The 20,303-nt window shown below is 46.3% G+C and overlaps 1 protein-coding gene across 1 annotated transcript; it reads left to right on the top strand.

Moving 5' to 3' along the window:
• Nucleotides 1-411: 411 nt before the first annotated feature.
• On the top strand, nucleotides 412-17,503 carry SLC27A4 (solute carrier family 27 member 4). The gene is made up of 13 exons (XM_072124545.1): nucleotides 412-604; nucleotides 5,807-5,971; nucleotides 9,643-10,037; nucleotides 10,185-10,343; nucleotides 10,697-10,766; nucleotides 10,840-10,931; nucleotides 11,211-11,320; nucleotides 11,393-11,602; nucleotides 11,682-11,808; nucleotides 11,979-12,116; nucleotides 12,193-12,357; nucleotides 12,442-12,588; nucleotides 13,733-17,503. Exons 2-13 carry the CDS (start codon nucleotides 5,811-5,813, stop codon nucleotides 13,888-13,890), a joined length of 1,932 nt encoding a protein of 643 aa, XP_071980646.1. The 5' UTR covers nucleotides 412-604; nucleotides 5,807-5,810; the 3' UTR covers nucleotides 13,891-17,503.
• Nucleotides 17,504-20,303: the final 2,800 nt, after the last annotated feature.

Genomic DNA, 20,303 nt, shown 5'->3' with positions numbered 1-20,303 from the left:
TTCCCATGTTTCAGTAGGAATACTTGGCGTAAATTAAAATTAACATCAAAAAAATAAATTCCCCATTAACAAAAAAATAATATCAAAAAATGTTGCCAAAAATTGTTTGATTCACGAATCGTTGTCTTGCCGCTAGACGACACCCAGTTCCTATATCACAAAATTAGTGGCAGAAAATGAGGAACACAAAACGCCTCTTTTGGGGTAATTTTTTTATTATAAATAAATCACATGTTAATTTGATTTTACTATTTTTTTTTTTTACTAAAACAATTGAGAGAAAAAAAAAATTATGTGGGGTATAGGGCAAGCAGACTATCGGGCAGATCTGCTATCGACTACTCGGGTCTAGGAGCAGGATGCTGCCTACATCTCCCGCCATGCTTTGCGCAGCGCCTCAGGTTGGTAGAAGGTATTGAGGGTCGGGACTATAGTTCCCGGCGGCACTTGGAAGCGGTGTCACGTGGTGTCTGATGGGCGGGGCTCAGGCTGTCACCGCATGAAAGGGCTGCTCCCGGAAGATCGTGCACACCGGGGCTGAGCGGAGGAGGAGAGCGCAGTGTGCGGCCACAGGAGGACATCACACAGGAGCTGACCGCCGCAGGTGAGGCGCACTACACATCCCAGCATGCACCGAGAGCTGCACTATTATCTCCACTGCCCGGGAAGCCTGCAGATGAGAGGGCACTACAAATCCCAGCATGCCTCCGGCTCTGCACTGACAGCTGCGCCAGTATATGATTTTTGTATCCCGTCTTCCCATTGGCTGTTGGGGGCAAGGCATGCTGGGAATTGTAGTTTTCTAACAAGGATGCCGAATGTATGTGTCTATGAGCAGTGTGTGTATATATATATATATATATATATCTATTGGGGCCCCCAGGGGACATAACCTCTGCGCAACGCTATGGAATATGCTGACGCTATAGGTTGGGGTTAAACACAAGTGGCCTTTGACCCACATCCCCTGATGAGCTGGGGGTAGGGGCTCAAGTTCCATTGGTATAGATATTGATATATGTATATTTATTCCATAGCTCATCCTTACAGTATATACACCTCTGGGTGTTGTGGATAATTAAAGGGGGTGTCCTGCATTCACACACACGCCCCCTGCAGGTTGACGCCAGGCTCACAGTGATGCGTCGGGTGACCCTGTTGCCAATACACTGGTGGCGGGGGTGATGTACTACCCCTAGTGATGTCCACTAAGGTCACATGATGTGTCTACACCATCCATAATCCAATAGCATATATGAAACAGCACTACCTCTTGGCATTGGTGGTGCCTGGTATTGCGGTTTTGCTACTTTGCTCCAGCATAATAAGATGGACCCATATTAGGATACCCTGTCCTTGTCTCTTCAGGAACCAGCTAGTACCGGACCTTTACTGGGGCTCTGGTCATAGAAATGGGTGTAATTAAAAGGATTGTTCCAGTTGGAAGATGAACCCCTGCTATTAGCTCTTCCAGTCAAGGGGCCTAGTGACATAATAGATGGGCAGGACTAGGTCCTCTAGAGGACGGGGTGCTCTTTACAGTCTGGGTGATATAGGAGGGGGCCCCCTATAATGGCCACTTACCATAATAGGATACATAGGCGGAAGATGGCTAATGCTATGTTCACACCTGCAGATAATGACGCGTGCAGTAGCCTGTACACCCACGTCATGTCAATATCCAATTCTGTACCCTAAAGCAGACACTCCCTTTAATTAGGATCTCAACCTGTAGCTTTAAGATTCACTGCAAAACTACAACACCTCCCCTGTGTTAGTCAGGACATGCTGGGGGTTGTAGTTTCGCTCCGGCTGTAGCTGCCAGCCTCTCATATTAAATGTAAAATAACTCCCAGCTTGTCGGAGATGTTGAGAGTTGCAGTATGACGGAGGATTAGTGGTAACGGGTGTAATCAGATGAGTGGGCTTTGATGGGTCAGAAGTTTTATAGTAACTTTTAGAAACATTTCTGCTTTCTTCTTCCAAAACGGCGCCACCCCTGTCCACAGGTTATGTACGGTACTGCAGCTCTGTTCACGTCAATGGATCTGAGCTGCAGTATTGGACACAACGTATGTTGGTGCTGTCTGTGTAATAAAGGAGCAATGTTCTTTTTAATCCTGTACAACCCCTTTAAGAAACCTCGTTTCATCTAGTTTGATGCCGCGATTATCTCTTAAGGTTACAACTAGTTTGGCTCCCTCTGGTATGGTCACCCAGCTTTCTTAGAATCCAGAATGGTCGATATTTAACCATAGATCCTCTATTCCCAAGGATTTACTAGAGGTTATAAATTCGGAGGTCTCTGGTTAAAGGTATCCCCGTTGCTGAGCGCCCCTTTAAGAGGCCCCTTGTGCTCATTAGATGATGACCTTGTGTCTCGTCATCCTCCCGGGCTAATAAGTCTCAATAAGCTTTACCTCTTAAGTCTCAGACACTACCCCATATCCTACTATGAGATTAACCTCTTCCTGCCCACTGCTCTCTGCAGCATTTTGGGTGAAGATTTGGCCTGATGTAACCCCGGTGTCATGTACCAGCCTGCAGTCACCTCTCACCTCCTTCCCTTGCGGGGTGACACGTGTAGTGATGGGTGTCCCCCCCCCCCCCGGGCTGTGACTCATTAACCCTTGTGTTCATTTCACAACACAAAACCAACGTGAACCTTCACCCAGATTTTGGAGAACAAGCCGAGAGTTGTCTGTTGTAGGGTCTAAATTTAGGTCATCACTTCTGACGTGTAACTGGGAAATCTTAAAATCATCCCCTAAAATCTGTGAAAGCTGGGTGACAACCATAAGAGCTTATACACATCTTGTAGCTAATTATTAATAAATCATTTGCTATTCAGGATTCTAGGAAAGTTGGGTTAGAACCCTGTCGGAGTTGTATGGTGGTGGTCACGCAGTTTTTCCTGCTAAAGGGGTTGTCCATTATTAGGAAAAACGTGGCAGCTTACTTCATCAAACAGCGCCACTCCTGTTTAGAGGTTGTGTCTGGCATTGCAACGCTGCTTCACTGAAGTCAATGGGGAAGGAGTGCAATACCACACTCAACCTCTGAACAAGCGTGGCACTGTTTATGGAAGAAAGCAGCTATTTTTTTTCTGTTCCATGTCAAACCCTACAGATTTGACAAATCTTTCCTGTGCCTATCCTCAGACATGGGCTGTCTCTACAGTTATGATGACCGTGTCACACAGATTTTAGGAAATATTTAACCAACGATAGATTTGTATTGTACAGGATTAGAAAGCTTGGCTGTTTTTTCCTAGAAATGATGCCACCCCTGTCCACGGTTTGTGTGTGGTATTGTATGTACTTCAATGAAGGTGAGTTGCAATACCAAACCCTACCACCGGACAGGCATGGCGCTGTTTTTTTTTTGTTTTTTTTTTCTTTGTTTTTTTTCCCTCTCTCTTGTCCTGTACAACCCCTTTAACATTCATCCACTTGACATGGCGTGCAATTAGTTATGGACATGGGACGAACAGCAGGAGATTTTTTGTATCTGGGCGGAAACCTTCAGCAAGTTGGAAAATTATGAACGGTCAATTCTATCAGATATTTATATATCGAGTTCCGGATGACACATGTGACCGAAAAATTAGATTAATCCCTCCGTGACGTATGACTAATCACAGCGCATACATGAGCTATACAGGACACGTTGGGAAGTACACAATGCATCTACTCTTAAAGGGGTGGTCCACCTACCATTGGTGCTGGGGGTCATTTTTGCAGTAGTTGGAGGAATCTTATTTTACCCATAATATCTCCAGTAATGTCCCTGCAATGTCAGGTGCAATACCACACACGACCTGAGGACAGCGGTGGCGCTGTGTTTTGCAGAAAGAAGCCACGTTATTCCAGTTGGGATGGGGGGGGGGGGGGCACTGTTTACCAACACGTGTCCTCACATTCGGATTTGTTGGCTCCCGCCGTCCTGTGCAGCGCTGCAGAGCGTCAGGTGCCAGTCTGTGTTAGGGTTATTGGCTCATAAAGCAGGAATTTGCTCCTTGATGTGAGCAGCTGTGAAGGTCAATTACAAATCTCTCCGCAGATCTCCCCGCCCCTGCCGGCAATACGATTGGCCGCTTGCCTGGCGCCGTCACAATCCCCGGATTTGTTCCCTGTCACTTTCTTTTGCTGTGGATTTAGTCATTTCTGTCTTTTCCTGCCGCTTTTACACTTTTTCTGGCGGCATAGAAAACTCTTTGTTGCACAGGGATTTGTTTTGCACGCGCCCGCGCTGCTGTGTATGTGCCCACGTGTTGTGGTGCAAAGTATTTTTTAACCCCTTGCTTGCAGGATTACATTGGTTTCTAAGTTTTTATAATGAGGGGATCAACATCCCTACCAAGTGTGACCCTTTACTTCACCTGTCATCTGCTATATCATAGACTGTAAGCTCTTGTGTCACCCCCTCGTCCTCATAGACTGTAAGCTCTTGTGTCACCCCCTCGTCCTCATAGACTGTAAGCTCTTGTGTCACCCCTCATCCCCATAGACTGTAAGCTCTTGTGTCCCCCCCCTCATCCCCATAGACTGTAAGCTCTTGTGTCACCCCTCATCCTCATAGACTGTAAGCTCTTGTGTCACCCCCTCCTCCTCATAGACTGTAAGCTCTTGTGTCACCCCCTCCTCCTCATAGACTGTAAGCTCTTGTGTCACCCCCTCATCCCCATAGACTGTAAGCTCTTGTGTCACCCCCTCATCCCCATAGACTGTAAGCTCTTGTGTCACCCCCTCATCCTCATAGACTGTAAGCTCTTGTGTCACCCCCTCATCCTCATAGACTGTAAGCTCTTGTGTCCCTCCTCATCCTCATAGACTGTAAGCTCTTGCGTCACCCCCTCATCCTCATAGACTGTAAGCTCTTGTGTCATCCCCTCGTCCTCATAGACTGTAAGCTCTTGTGTCGCCCCCTCATCCTCATAGACTGTAAGCTCTTGTGTCGCCCCCTCATCCTCATAGACTGTAAGCTCTTGTGTCGCCCCCTCATCCTCATAGACTGTAAGCTCTTGTGTCTCCCTCATAGACTGTAAGATCTTGTGTCCCTCCTCATCCTCATAGACTGTAAGCTCTTGTGTCACCCCCTCGTCCTCATAGACTGTAAGCTCTTGTATCACCCCCTCATCCTCATAGACTGTAAGCTCTTGTGTCCCTCCTCATCCTCATAGACAGTAAGCTCTTGTGTCACCCCCTCATCCTCATAGACTGTAAGCTCTTGTCACACCCCCCTCATCCTCATAGACTGTAAGCTCTTGTGTCACCCCCTCGTCCTCGCTCATAGACTGTTATACACATAAAATATGTACCCCAGTATCTGTAGAGCGCTATGTAAATAAAGATGATTATTATTATTAGAGGGAATGCTGGGCTGCAGTTCCTCACGCTGCCTGTGGACATGTGGGGCGCTGTTCCAGAAATGTTTTCTGATGATACCTAATCCCTGTGTCTAAGAACAGATATTAAACATTGTGCTAATCCCACATCTCCGTTTAAGACACACCTGGCGCTGTCTCTGCGGCGCTGCTTGGCATTTTGGTTTGGAGGTTTATGCATATTTATCAGGGTCTGTATTATTATGTAGATGTGTGTAATTATATACAGTATGTATGGGGCAATCATCATCTCCCTCGTTATTTCTCTCCTTTATCAGCCCTCTGGGTGCAGGTAGAGCGCAGGGCGACAGACGTGATCTTTGCCCCCTCGGCGGCGGGCGATGTGGGTGTGGTGATAACTGTCGGTATATAAACTGATATGTGAAGTCGTCCTTACTCTGCCTGTCTCTTCTGTTCCAGGAAGATGCTGCGCCTAGCGTCCTGCTCCTCCCTGCTGCTGCTGCTCAAAGCCGTGGTCGGGCTCCCCTGGTTCCAGTCCATTGGCGCCGTCTTGGTTTTTTACCTGGGCAGCGGAGGATGGAAGTTTATGAAGGTTTTCTATAAGACTATCGGGCGAGATGTGAGGTGAGCAAAGTAAAAAAATGGCCAAATTTTAAGGTCTATGATCAGTTTACTTTGTTGTCATTGCCCACCACTGCTCTGTGACTATAAATATTGATACACTGTCCACCCTGACTACGACTACAAGAAGGAAGTTGTAAATTGGAGGGGCCTAAGTCCCATTCAATAGACTGAATGGGGTAAAATATAGCAGGACTTGTAGGATGCAAACAAGATGTAGAAGTCCAAATACTTGGGTGTCAGTTCTTTGGCTCCTGACTGAAATCAGTTCATGTATAAGTTACCGTTCAGGGGTACGGGAAAGTTGTGTCGCAACGTGATAGAAGAGGCCAAAAATGTCTTCTAATGATAGTTTGTGGATGGAGGAGGAGACAAGGGTTTCTTTGTGTCAGTGGATGTAAAGCTCTCTGTGACCGGATGAATTCTGATGTCCCATCCATAAAGGGAGCGATAAAGAATCTGGACAAAGTCTTCCTTATTTATAACACTTAGACCATTCTCTTCCTTTTCACCAAAAAGTGATGACGCCCCCCCGAGCCTAAACAATATTCCGATGGTCATGGCGTGGCTACCCACATACCCTGTGAGCGCTGGTATTGTCCTCCTCGGGCAGGGTGGATGGAATGCTGGGATAAAAACTCCCCTGGTACAAGGCACTGGGTGTATCCTCACACTGCTGTGCTCTTGATTCTCTGCAAGGAGCTGCTGCTCAGCCCCTCCCCTACTATATAGCCGGTCAATGCAAGCTCAGCTGTGTGTGAAGACCCCCCTCCCACCCAGCGCACTTGATGAAGCTATAATTGTGAAGCTTTTTTCACAGTCCTGCTGCTACTACCAACAAAAATAGGTAGGTATTATGCCACAGATATCCAGTGACCATAACACTGGCTGGAGAGAGCACAGCTGTGTGAGAACATGTCCCTAGTGCACTCAAAGACACTACAATCCTGAAGCAAACATGTATTTTTCAGTCCTGCTGCTGCTAACATACACTAAGGTATGGTTACATACCTTGTCCCTGGATATCGTATGTAATCATACCTTTGTGTATGTTGTTAGTAGCAGCAGGACTGTGAAAAATACACGTGTGCTTCAGGATTGTAGTGTCTTCAAGTGCACATTTTATTGATTTTACATACAATATCCAGGGAAAATCAATCAATAATGTGCCCCTAGTGCACTCAGACACTATAATCCTGGAGTATAAATGCATTTTCACTCTCTGGCTGCTACTAAGATGTAGAAAGGTATGATTGTGCAGATATCCAGGAAAAATGTCCAACACTGATTACATAGAGCACAGTAGTGTGAGGACATTCCCCAGATCACTTGGAGAAGCTACAATCCTGGAGTTTAAGTGCATTTTACACAGTCCTGCTGCTACTAACCACATATACACACAGTTCTGGTTGGAGAGATAAGCTCAAAATTCCTTGTATATGTTTCATGGCCATACTTTGAAGACCCTTGGATTCTATTGCCAAAAAAGTACATGACTGATTCCTACTCTTCAAATCTTCACTTAAAGGGGTTTTCTCGCCAAAACCCTTGTCGCTCCCGAGATGAGTGGAGCAGACGTCCGCGCAAGTCTGTTCTGCTCCAGTCATCTCTATGGAGATGACGGAGATTGTCGAGCGCCACAATCCACAGGATAGGGCCTAACGTGCTGATCAGTGGGGTCTCATTACTGGACACGAGGACAGAGGGTCCGAGGTACTTCTGCCGGACCCCTTGTCCGTCCCTGAGATGAGTGGAGTGACGAGCGGTCAGACGGAAGTACCTTGAACCCCCCAATCTCATAATCTCTGGGGGTCTCATCACTGAGACCCCCACATCAGCAAGTTAGGCCGTCTGCTTCACTCATTTCGGGTAGCAACAAGGGGTCCGACGGAGCTACTTCGAACTCCCTGTTTCTGTGATCTGTGGGGGGTCACCTCTCTGAAACCCCCACGATCAATAAGTAAGGCCTATCCTGTGGAGGAGTTGGGCCCTACTCCTTTAAGTGATGTGATTCTGTATTGGCAGCCATATTGTTTGTGACTAGTAGCACTGTGTAAGTCCTGTGGAGCTCTGTCCGATGTGTTACTTAGTACAGCTTCTCTTTATCACAAGGACGACCCTTTGTACCTCAGTAAATTGTTGTATTTTGTACATCCGTCCTTGAACTTGGTTTTCCAGGATAAATCTTTGTGTTGGAGATAATTCTTGGACTCTGCCCCCAGCCCGGGACACATTGCCCCATTTCTAATGGACCATTTTTTGGTGCCTTATCACAGTTTACCTATAAAAACTACCGAAAGTGCCAGGCAGGAGACCAGGGCAGGGATGGAACAAGCCATATCTGCCTTGAAGTGCGTCCAATTGCGCCATATTGACTGCTATCAAAAGTACCAGTACCAGAGTTCACGTCCAATACACGGCAATATGGAGACAACACTATTGACCGTGAAAGGCGCGTTATCTTGAAAACTATGTTTGATAAAAATTAAATAACTAAGAAAATATCCAGGAAATGAGGGTGTGACAGACGGCTCTCTGGGGCCAGGGGTGCATGTCGCTCTAGGGTAGTGTTGTGATGTGTGCAGGTTACAGGACACAAATGAGAACCCAGAAATACACTTTGTGCTTCCACAGCAGCACAGAGACTTTAAGCAAGAGTGCGATATTGTCTGCTACAAGGAAGTGGTCTCTCATGACCCAGACTTCATGTGACCACGGAGAAGTTGAAGGGTTGTACATTTTGAAGGCTGACAAAGTACAAATGGTCTGGGTGACTGGTGGGTGTTGGATACAGGGCGGAGGTTACCCCAGGGTATATGAGCTCATCTCATGATGTATGTAGTGAGGAACCAGTTCCTAGAATACCATTCTGTGGCCATTGACATAAGTTATTGTCAGACTGTATAAATAAAGTTTATTGAAGAGTCAGTGAGTCTTCAGGGCCTTCTGCTTCAAACTTTGGGAGGGAGACTTTCCTCGTTGTCCACAGCAGCTAGTAGTCACCTATGTGTGGCGCTTTTGTGAACTACAACTCTCAGCAGGTCCTTGTTTTATGATATTAGCAGATGGAAGACCACTGGGGTGTGTCTGTGCGCGAGTCTCTTCAATAAACTTTATAAATAATGCAGGAGAACTGGTGGACAACTCCTCTACATGTGTCCTATTAAAGATGAGGTTTTTAAAGGGATATTCTTGCTATTTCTCTTCTTTGGGGGATCTGACCATTAGGACACCCTCTACACACTCCATTTATAATCTATAGGCCTGGTGAGGAGAATGGGGGTCTTGTACCCCTTCAGATGATCCATTCATTATCTATAGGTGTGTCTGGGATGGCACACACTGTACTGTGTTATCTGTATTGGGGGTGTGCATTTATCATTTGTGACAATGCACCAGGACCCCTTATTTTGCCAATTCCAGGGGGAACGTCTCCATAAAAAGAGGTTTTCACAATTTGGCAATGATCTGGGCTGAGGCCTAGTTTTTAATCCATTATGTGTGCATGGTGCATATGCAGTCTTGATATGCTGCCGTGTAGGAGGGCCCAAGAGGCTAAGTGTATCTAGAACATGTATATGTGGAGCATATCCCCGGTGCTCATGGTGACTGTACACACTGAGCGCGGCCGGGTCCCTCGTCTCATACACACATCCGCTCTTCTATTTTTGCAGAGGCGCTTTCACGCTTGTGCGAGTGAAGCTACAAGTTAAGAAACACCTGCGGGAGAAGAACACCGTCCCCATCATATTCAAGGAATGTGTGAGACGTCATCCCAACAAGACGGCGCTGATCTTCGAGGGCACTGGAGCGTCTTGGACTTTCAAGGAGCTGGACGAGTTCTCCAATGCGGTGGCCAACTTCCTGTACGCGGAGGGTTTCCGGTCCGGAGACGTCATCGCTCTGTTCATGGAGAACTGTAACGAATATGTCGGGTTTTGGCTTGGCATGGCCAAGATGGGCGTGGAAGCCGCTTTGATCAATTTCAATTTGCGTCTGGACGCCCTGGAACATTGCTTCAGCGTCTCCAACTCCAAGGCGGTAATCTTTGGACAGGAGATGTCTCAAGGTGAGGAACTCATTTGGGGGGGGACAAAGGTTGCAACGTGTGCAGCAGTTTGGTTAAAGTCCTCTGTTTTAGCTTATTTTTTTCCTAAACCGTCTGTAGGAAATAAAAAATAGAAATAAAATTTACAGGATCTTTTTATGTTTTCAGCAATGACTGATGTCTACGCCATGATGGGGAAGTCTGTACGACTCTACTGCTTTGGTGACTGTGACCGCTCAGCGATTCCCCCTAGCACAGAATTTATAGCACCTTTGCTGCAGAGCGCGTCCCGTCTTCCTCCTAAAGACCCCGGGAGGAGCTTCACAGGTAAATGCTGACATTATGTATTGAATTAAAGAGACATTGCTGCTTCCTATGGAAACATCGCCCCCCTCTGTCCATAGGTTGTGTCTGGTATGACAGCTCTGCTCTGTTTTAGTATTAATGGCAAACTAGCAGGTCTGAATCTCTAACACCTATTCTGCTGCGATACCACTCGCAACATATGGCGTCGCTCTTTCTGGCAATGGATTGCAAATGAAATGGACTTTTTTATTTAGATTAGCGCAACTCTTGTCTATAGTCACGTTTGGTATTGCAGTTTACGGTCTGTTTTTATTGAACCCCTAAACCATATTGTGAATCTGATATCTAATCTCTGTTCTTTGAATCTTTTCTAGATAAACTATTTTACATTTACACTTCAGGAACGACGGGACTCCCCAAGGCTGCCATAGTGGTTCACAGCCGGTGTGTATGACAGCTGCCCGCTACCTGCACGTATCGCTGTGGCTCTAGTTACTAACCTGTCCCTTGTTTGCAGATATTTCCGCATGGCCGCCTTGGTGCATTACGGCTTTGGCATGCGATCGGATGACGTGATTTATGACTGCCTTCCTTTGTACCACTCCGCAGGTAATCATACGGCCGTCTACTGCTGCCATTGTGATTTATGCTCAGAAAGAAAACTGACTTCTACCATTTGATCTTTTCAAAGAGCATTTTCCTTCAAGGGCATTAGTCACATTAAAAGCGTGATGGTGGATAACACCTTTAGGAAACAGCAATTATACTGTTTACCAGAACCCCCTTGTAACACATGCAGTATGATCTGTAATGGAAATCTGCCTCTCCGGTTGGACAGTCCATAGGGGCAAGTGCTCATCTCTTTCCTAATACACGGCTGTATTTTAGGGAACATTGTTGGAATGGGTCAGTGTATCCTCCTCGGTCTAACGGTTGTCATTAAAAAGAAGTTCTCTGCTTCACGCTTTTGGGACGACTGTGCGAAGTACAACTGCACGGTGAGGAACCTCTATTGACTTCCATTACTGCCTTTAAATAAGTTCTTAGTAACACGCTGGCTTTGTACACAGATTGTCCAGTACATTGGTGAGATCTGCCGCTATCTCCTGAACCAGCCAGTGCGGGAGGCAGAGTCCAAACACAGAGTGCGTATGGCGCTGGGAAACGGACTTCGCCCCGCCATTTGGAAAGAGTTCATGTCTCGCTTCCGGATCCCACAGATTGCGGAATTCTACGGAGCGACAGAATGTAACTGCAGCCTTGGGAACTTCGACAACAATGTAAGCCTGACATGTGACTGCATAGAGCGTAAGTGGGGGGACACCCATACACCCATTGACACTTTCATGTAATTTTTAGGTTGGGTCCTGCGGATTCAACAGCCGCATTCTTCCTTTTGTGTATCCCATCCGACTGATGAAGGTGAATGAAGAGACCATGGAGCTTATCCGCAGTCCTGATGGTATCTGTATCCCCTGTCAGCCAGGTAGGTACATGGCTATATCCAGAGAGCATAAAACAATTTAGATCATCCTAAAAGGGTTGTTCACTAAACAGTTTAGGGATTTTGTAATCCAGGATCCTTGGGTTTAGTAAAAGAAGTTTATAGCCATTCAGAACTCCGGGATTTATCCCTGTGTCTCTTTCCTCTGGCAGGTGAGCCCGGGCAGCTGGTCGGCCGTATTATTCAATCAGACCCCCTACGACGATTTGATGGTTATGTCAACGAGTCCGCCACTAACAAGAAAATAGCCAAGAACGTCTTCAAGCATGGAGACATGGCTTATCTCTCCGGTAAGATTTCTTCCCATATGACAGGGACGTCTTTCTATAAGACCCTTGTGCGTTCTGACTGTTGTCCTCACTGCAGGCGATGTGCTGGTTATGGATGAGCTGGGATATATGTATTTCCGGGATCGTACAGGGGACACATTCCGATGGAAAGGGGAAAATGTATCCACCACCGAAGTTGAAGGAATCCTGAGCAAACTCCTGCAGCAAGCCGACGTGGTGGTCTATGGGGTGGAGGTGCCAGGTACGTGGGGTTTATTCTTCTTTCTCCCTAGAACTGAGAAGTGAGGTTTATCTGGATTTAAGTTTTCCACTATTTGTTTCCTAGGAACGGAAGGGAGAGCCGGAATGGCAGCCATTGCCGACCCGGACCATAAAAGTGATCTTGAAAAGTTTGTTAAAGACCTTAAGAAGTCGCTACCTGGGTATGCACACCCTGTCTTCCTCCGATTGCTGCCAGAGGTGAACAAGACGGGTGAGTGAACAGTCAATATACAGGTATCATGATAAGACCTGTCACTAGGTAGGTCAACAGTTTCTGAAAGTCGAGGGGTCCAACACCCACTGATTTGGCTCTTGTATCAACATGGAGGATAGCGACATAAGAACACATCCATTCTCTATGTAGTGGCCGGGTCACTTAACTGCAGATCCGCCCTTTCAAGTGAATAGGGCACAATTAATGTATCTGTTCTTCCTATTCCTTCTCTTTTGATCGTGAGTGTCCCCACATATATCTCATATTGATGACCTATACTATGAATAGGTTACCAATATCCCTACGCTGGATATCCCCTTAGGCCTTGAGAACTGAAAGGTTAGGCATGTGAAGGTATGGCAAGGTTAGGGCATTGAATACTCTGCATAGCTGCCTCTCTATGGTTTGTAACCTGTGCCCAAGCGCCGTGGCTCATATTAGTCAGTTCTCCACCAAGCGGATATTTCATAGGTCGTGGATAAAGGAATCGTGGAAACCTCCTCATGTATAGTTCACATGAGTATTAAAAAAAATATCACTGTTAGTTCACACGACTGCTGGGTAACGGTCTTTTTTTTTTTCCCCGTGTACGGAGCGGTACGAGTGCTGCACCGTACCACTACATACCGTTCCGTGCGCCCATTGCCGGCCTATGGGGGAAGTATATATGGCCGCAAGTTTTCGGCTGTGTGTGTTACCCAACAGTCGTGTGATTGTAGCCAAACGTATATATGGCCGTCTATGCCGGCAATGAGCGCAGAGTGATACGGTGAGGCGCTGTACTGCTCCGTACGCAGGCAAAATATAGGACATGACCTATCTTTTATAAGGTTTATAAGGCAATCGACTGAAGGCTAAACCCAACCCATCCTCCCACTCACACACTTTCTATGTATAAAGCAGTTCTTGCGGTTCCCTTACCATCCAGCAGGTGTCGCCCCTGGCACACGGTGTTAGTGAGTGATGTATAGCATGGCTGACACTGCGGGTTCCCCCTCTGGGATCTCCCACCACCTTCTGAGCTGCAGTAGAGTCAATACATCATGACACGTACTGAAACCGCATCAATCTCGTCCATTGATTTTAACGCTTTGCGGAAAGCTGCGCCTGACATTCTGTATCCCACTTCCTATCTCCGCAGGAACGTATAAATTCCAAAAAACGGACATGAGGAAAGAAGGCTTTGACCCCAGCCTGGTGAAGGACGCCTTGTACGTCCTGGATTCCCAGCAAGGAAAGTACATCCCATTGGACGACGCAGTATATCAAAGGATCCAATCGGGGAAGCTAAAGCTGTAGTCTCCAAGCTTCTGTTTTTTTGTTTTATTTTTGCATTTTTTTTTTTGTCCAAAGGAGCGAACCGGATTCTTCCATCACCGGATAATTTTATTCACTTACCAAAGTATTACAGCTCCGTCTGTATGACGTGTGAGGGATACAGGGGCGCACAACCCCTTACGTTTAAAGGGACGTTTTGTATTTTTAATTTTTTTTTTTTTTTCTAATTTATTTTTTTAGTCCAGCAGGAGAGTTTTTATTCGCTGTACAGATTTGTTTCATCTCTTGAACACTGCTTTAGACTCGGATGAGACCTGTATTCCTGGCGGTGATGGGAATATGGCATGGACTTCAGACAATACTGTGATTTGAGGAGGGGATGGACCAGGGGGCACTGACTTCGTATTGGAAATTTACATGTAGGAGGTTCAGTAAGCTGTGAGCTTGTACATAGACGTGGACCAATGATCCCTGTCCATAGCGGACCCCCTGCTCTGCACACTATAACTCGGGGTGGGGTACGTGGTCTGTCTACCTCTGTCTTTCCCTGGCAGGAGAATATCAAGCCATAACAGAACCTCTATCCACGTCCTGAGCAGCGCCACGCTGCCACTAAGTCCCTGACTGAACGGTTACGCCTCAGATTACAGAAAACTGGCCCAATTTTAATCCGTTTTATTGTTCTGGATTAGAATAAAACTTCTTTTTTTTTTTTTCCCCCTCTCTCCATAAATGGCGCTTTCATGTCCATTGGTTGTTATTTGTATTGCACTTCACTCCAATACAACTTTAATGGGATGTGCTGCAATACCTTACACAACCAGCGGGCAAAGGTGGCGCATCGTTTAACGCTATGTTTGGTCTTTTTATACTGTCTGTCTTCCTTTTATTATAAGTGAGACCCAAATTATTATAGAAAAAGGGGTTTTAAGACTTTTTTTTATTTTTATTTTTTCCCCCCCAAGAATTTCCCGATGGTGCTGGTCTAGTGCCTGTTGTTGTGATCGCTGGCCCCATTGGTAACATGCAGTTCGTGTACAGGCTGAGGTTAGTAATTGGCTGAGCAAAAGACCCAATCCCCCAAAAGTATATCAGCATCTCATTTAAGGGGGTGGAAGAAGGTATTGAGGAGGAGTCTATCCTCGGGATCAGTCCCCATACGCCTCTGGCTACACGGACCCAGCCAAAGGGCAAGGTTTGTGGTGGGGAAGGCCATTAAGTGAAATTTTGAGTAGATGTGTCTGATCCACCTGCAGGATTGACCCCATCATAGGTTCTTGGGATAGTCCCCCGGCCATTGCTTGGTTCATTCTCTTATTTGGCGCAGCAGCCTGTGTCTCCTCACGTATTCTCCCCCCTCTCTCCCCTGCCTGCTCCTTGAAGGTGACAGCATATGGGGAGGGAGCTGGATGAGTGTGGAGGAGACTGACACAGGCACATATAGGCTGCTGCTCCCCCCACCTCGGGTCTCGCCACACGCTGCTGGTGGGGAGCTAATGTGAAATAAACTTATATAAACTACTAAAATAATTCGGAATGCTGACTCGGGCATTTTTAGAATCTGCATAGCATAGGCTATTGAAATCTGTCATCCACTAAAAATTACATTCCTGGTGACAGGTTCCCTTTACAGGGGCAACTCCGTGGGTGAGGATGGTGAGTTGCACCTCGCCCCGCCACCCCAGTATGATGGGTGGAGATTAGGCAATCTATGATCCCCTTGGACAGGGGTGTATGACCTGGATCACCACCCGTTTTATCTTGTGTCCTCCTCCACCCAGGCAGGAGGCTGTGTTATTCCAAAAATGGGAAAACTATGCAAAATGAATGTTCTCACATTGATTTATCCTAGCCAAGAAGAGTCACCATTCCTGGAATACAATCAGCTTCCGGTTAATAGCCGGGCTCTGATTGGTCGTTTTGGGCAATAGTTTGTGTATATGAGTGTCGGTGTCATAGTAGCAGTGTTACTTTTCTAGAATTCTATTCATTCTGAGACCACGTGAATGCTGAATGTGTATTCCATGTTATCTGTGACTTCTCTATGATCACTAACATATGTGTGCATGTATATGGCATGCAGGCATCTCTTACAAAGAGGAGTGGGGATGCAGTCAAAGTTTTGGGGCAGGTTGTCCTGATCCCCCACCCCCACATTTCTTCCTGTATCTTTCATCACCACCGCACTTTGCTCATTCCAGAGTCAATGAGGAAGTAGGATGGGACCCCATAGTAGCCAAAGGGAGGGTCTCCGAGGCATCGTCAGTATTTGGGTAAGCCTGGCGTGTGCTCCCCTCCTGCAAGGATTTTGCTGCTATTCACCCATTTTTATTATTTTTTGAGATAAAGGGAGTGTAAAGTAGCGATAACACGACAGTCTGCAAACTTCTCTAAATCCATTCAGTTCTTACTTCCTGGGAAAGCTGGGTGCCAGCCAGTATGGGTTCTAGCTTTACCAGATTGTTGAATTCCAGCTTTCTGTAAAATTCATACATTGGAGAGACTTCTAAATACAGTTTTTAAAGGGAATGTGTCAGAAGGTGTGACGTATCGTTCGTGGAGAGATGTGTAATCGTGCTATTAGTAGCAGCAGGACTGTGATATCAATTTATATTCCAGGATTCTAGTACTGGGGCATGTCCTCACACTGCTGTGCTCTGAGTTCTCTACATTGAGCTGATTGCTAGCGATCTACTCCTCTGCTTTGAGTCAAAGTTGTAGCAGATTTGTAGCTACTACAGCAGAGGAAAAGAGCTGTAGAACAGCTGAGTGCAGAGAGCTCAGCACAGCCGTGTGAGGATGTGCCTAATCCTGGAAAATAACATTTTTCCATATCTATAACTAAACTGCTCTCTAGGCCTAACACTGACTGCAGTTCTGCAGGGTCAATGCTGCTGACAGGTTCCCTTTAAACATGAAAGTTCCTATTTATTTCAGGGAAAAGCTCTCAATAAGTAAATTGCACAACTGCTAAATGTCACGGTAATTCTATATAACAGGACAATAGTGTATATTGTATATAATACGGTAAGGCTGAGGGAACCAGTGATGCAGCAACGGAGGAGACATAATGGTCCTATGCGGATTACAACACTACAGCTTCCAGCATGGCATGATAAGAGTTGTAGTTGTGCCCGGGGTCCATTTGTACTTTGCTGGTCCTTTAGCTCACACTCTTCTCTGTATCTATGTATTGTATGTAACATATCAAAGTTGTATATACTGTCAGCTGGGTTCAGATATACTGCAGTGTCCACCCAATTAGCTGGGGCCTAAATTATCACTATATTGGTGATGTCATATAAGGGAGGGGGCTCCTTATACATTTTCGGCCAACATCTTTGCTGTTCTGATCTATTGGACTACACATAGTATTACCCATCCATATAACAACCAATATGGCTGCCATTACAGTCCCTGTACACGGTTCTTGGGTCTTGAATGCTATAGCTGGATAGCGACCTCCAAAACACTGATCTGCAGAGCAGTATCAGATACTGTAAATGGTACAAGCGTTATTAGGTTAAATGGCCCCCCAGTCCCCCCTGTGTAGTCTCTGCGCACAATCATGTGTTGTCTTACATGCACTATATGACAAGGGTTTTCCATGTGCAATAAAAATAAATCATGCCAATCACTGACTCATCTTTTTTTTTTTATGCATTACTACAATTTTCTTGTTGCATTACCCAAAGTGTCCACAAGGGGCTGTCGTAGTCCTGCGCTATAATCCTGTCCTAATGCTGTGCAGTGCTATAACTCTGCAGGTGACAGGAGGTGGGACCCGGACACTACAAGAGGCGCCATTGCTGATCCCGAGCAGCATCTACAGCGCAGGAGGATGAGGACTTCTAACCCGTCTCATATATCCATCACCTATGGGTTCCTATTTAGTGTAAAATTATAATCTGTGTAGGGATTATCAGGGGGTTTGTAACACAACACTAAGATATTGGAGCCAGATTCCTTCAATCTGCAGTACAGTTTATGGACACCTGTGGTGCTGTTTCCAAAAATCAAAAAAATGGAAACCTTGTATCTAGTCCCCACTGGAATGAATGGAGTGGGGGCCGACAGGACACTTAGTCATATATAGTCCTCCATGAAGCTCGGACCTGCTGCCTCTTTGCTGGACTCCTGTCCCATAATCGAGCCACTATGATTACAATAAGGACTACGGGTCCTTGCGCAGAGTTTAGTTGGGGAGATATGGTCCATATTTCATGGAATGATCCTGCCCATCTGAAAGTGATGGATCCCCAGCCCTGCCCTTAAAGAGATTGTCCTGCGGTTGAAAATGTCGGCTGCTTCCTTCCCAAATCATCCCATCTTACCATGACCTGTGCCGGTCCTGCAGCTCAGCGCTATTGAAATAAATGAAGCCTAGTTGCAATACCAGCAACTACCCGTGGTCAGGGGTGGCGCTGTCTCTCCACTATCCAGGTTTATAACATCTTTGTAATGTATGAATAGAGTTTGTGCTATAAATACATGACGGTCTCCCTCCCGCCTCACCTCCACTGCTACGGCTTCCCCATAGGATTCCTCAGAGAGCTGCTTTTCCATAACTCCTCTGAATTTTAATGCGGGCGACCACGTGGCCACTACCCAAATGACAAAACTCCAAATATCCAACGGGTTCACTAAATATGTAAAGTACTGAAGCGTTCAGCTTAGGGGGCGCTATATTGCCCCAGAACACATTTTGGGGGGGAACCTGTCTTCTGCTGTACAAATGGCCTCCGGCGGGGGAGGTGGGATAAAGCCTGGTTTGCGGCTTTAGTGTCACTTTCAGTCTTTTGGGAAGGTTAAATGACTGTTTAGAGGGGAGCATTGAAGGCCGGGCAGGGGGTGTATTGTGAAGGGCTTCTCCGCCATTGTTGTGTCCTTTTCAATGGCTCCCTGAATAAGAATGTGCTGGGCCCCCACTTCTTCCTCCTCCTCCCTCAGCCGGAACACAAGTGCTTGGTATGGGGGAGGCCTGGGGTTTCCTGCAGGTTGTGATGGTATTCACAGCCTCCATCGCTTCAGCTCACTCTTTCTTTCTTTTCTGCAGTTTAACCCGGGCAGAAGACTCACTGATCTCTGCTTGACACCCAATTACCACATGAATGCCCTGGAGTGGCTGAAAAAGGCCTCTCACTTTTGCTGACCCCCTTCACTCCTTATGCTGAGAGGCTGCGGATCAAACAAAGCTGGAGCGGGCAGGCCTCCATTGTCACCCCTGCCGAGGGGTCCTCCTCTGTTCCAGGACCCTATTGTCTGCCCTTTTATTAAATGCTTTCACTGCACAGGATGCAAACAGCTGTTCCAGGGCGGCCGTGGGCTTTATGCAGGAGAAGCCGGCGCCTTTTTTCCCTCTTCCTTACTAGGACTTGCCACAAACTGCCCCCTATTACTGTGTCCCTAGAAAATCCCTGGCACGGGACAACCAGCCATACACCACATGCAAAAATATATGGTCCCGGATGTGAACCTCTATATTAGAACACCCCCACTTTGCGATCCGTGGGGGTCAAATCATAAAAAAGAGGGCTCCCAGCTCCATTCAAGTGAATAGGATCAGCAATTCATTGTTAGGATTGTCCGGGCAGAGGTTGGACCTCCACTCATCAGTGATATCCCAACACTTTTAGAGAAAGGAGAACCCCTTCAAGACTCCGTACTACTCCCGACTGGGCTACAAATGTAATAGTCACAGAGGTTCTCCTATAGTTCCAAATATATACCACCGTATAAATCAGGCTGTTTTGCTATTCAGAAGTCTGGGAAAGCTGGGTGGCAACCTGTATAGGAGCTATATTGGTAGTCACCAGCTTACACGGATGAATAGAACCTTTATAAGGTGTTGTCTGGTTTTGGAATTGTCTGCTCGTTCATATTTCAGTGAATGGTTACGAGCTGCAGTACCGGACGCAGCCACTGTGCTCTGTGCTGAGCTCTCCACATCTGAGCATTGAGATCTATGAACTGGCTCCCCACTTAATCCTTAAACCGAAAAGAGCAACATGCTTTCCCAAAGGACAGCCCCTCGCCATAAAGAAGTGAATTAGGTTTTCTATATATAATAGATAATTCCTTATAAGGCAATTCCCTAATATATTTACAGAAAGACAGAACTGTGGTGCTTTCCCTACGGGTGGTTTCACATTGGCGTGTTTGCTCATCTACTGCACATCTGTTGCAATTTGGCGCCAACTTGAAGGTTTAACGTTGCTTTGAAAACATTACACTTTGTTTCTCAGCCTCCTCAGAGAAATAACGTTTCATCAGTTTTTTTGTTTTTGGTGAGGACCCATAGACTTTTATTGCCGTCTGTGAAATTTTTTTTACACGGACAATGGATCAGTGAAAAAAATAAGCCAATGTTAGACACCCATGGAAAACAAGGCCTTTGTGAGGCATCCATGGAAATCACTAAACCCCACGCCAAA

This window comes from Engystomops pustulosus, chromosome 9, assembly GCF_040894005.1.
Source record: "Engystomops pustulosus chromosome 9, aEngPut4.maternal, whole genome shotgun sequence".
NCBI classification, from domain to species: domain Eukaryota; kingdom Metazoa; phylum Chordata; class Amphibia; order Anura; family Leptodactylidae; genus Engystomops; species Engystomops pustulosus.
This window is presented reverse-complemented; position numbering and strand designations above follow the sequence as displayed.

What these genes read in the sequence shown, in the direction of transcription:
- SLC27A4 (XM_072124545.1), top strand. Translation starts at nt 5,811, where the DNA reads ATGCTGCGCCTAGCGTCCTGCTCCTCCCTGCTGCTGCTGCTCAAAGCC. An exon ending in CCCCGGGAGGAGCTTCACAG is followed by an intron (nt 10,344 to 10,696) that starts GTAAATGCTGAC and finishes AATCTTTTCTAG; the next exon opens with ATAAACTATTTTACATTTAC. An exon ending in GCCAGAGGTGAACAAGACGG is followed by an intron (nt 12,589 to 13,732) that starts GTGAGTGAACAG and finishes CTATCTCCGCAG; the next exon opens with GAACGTATAAATTCCAAAAA.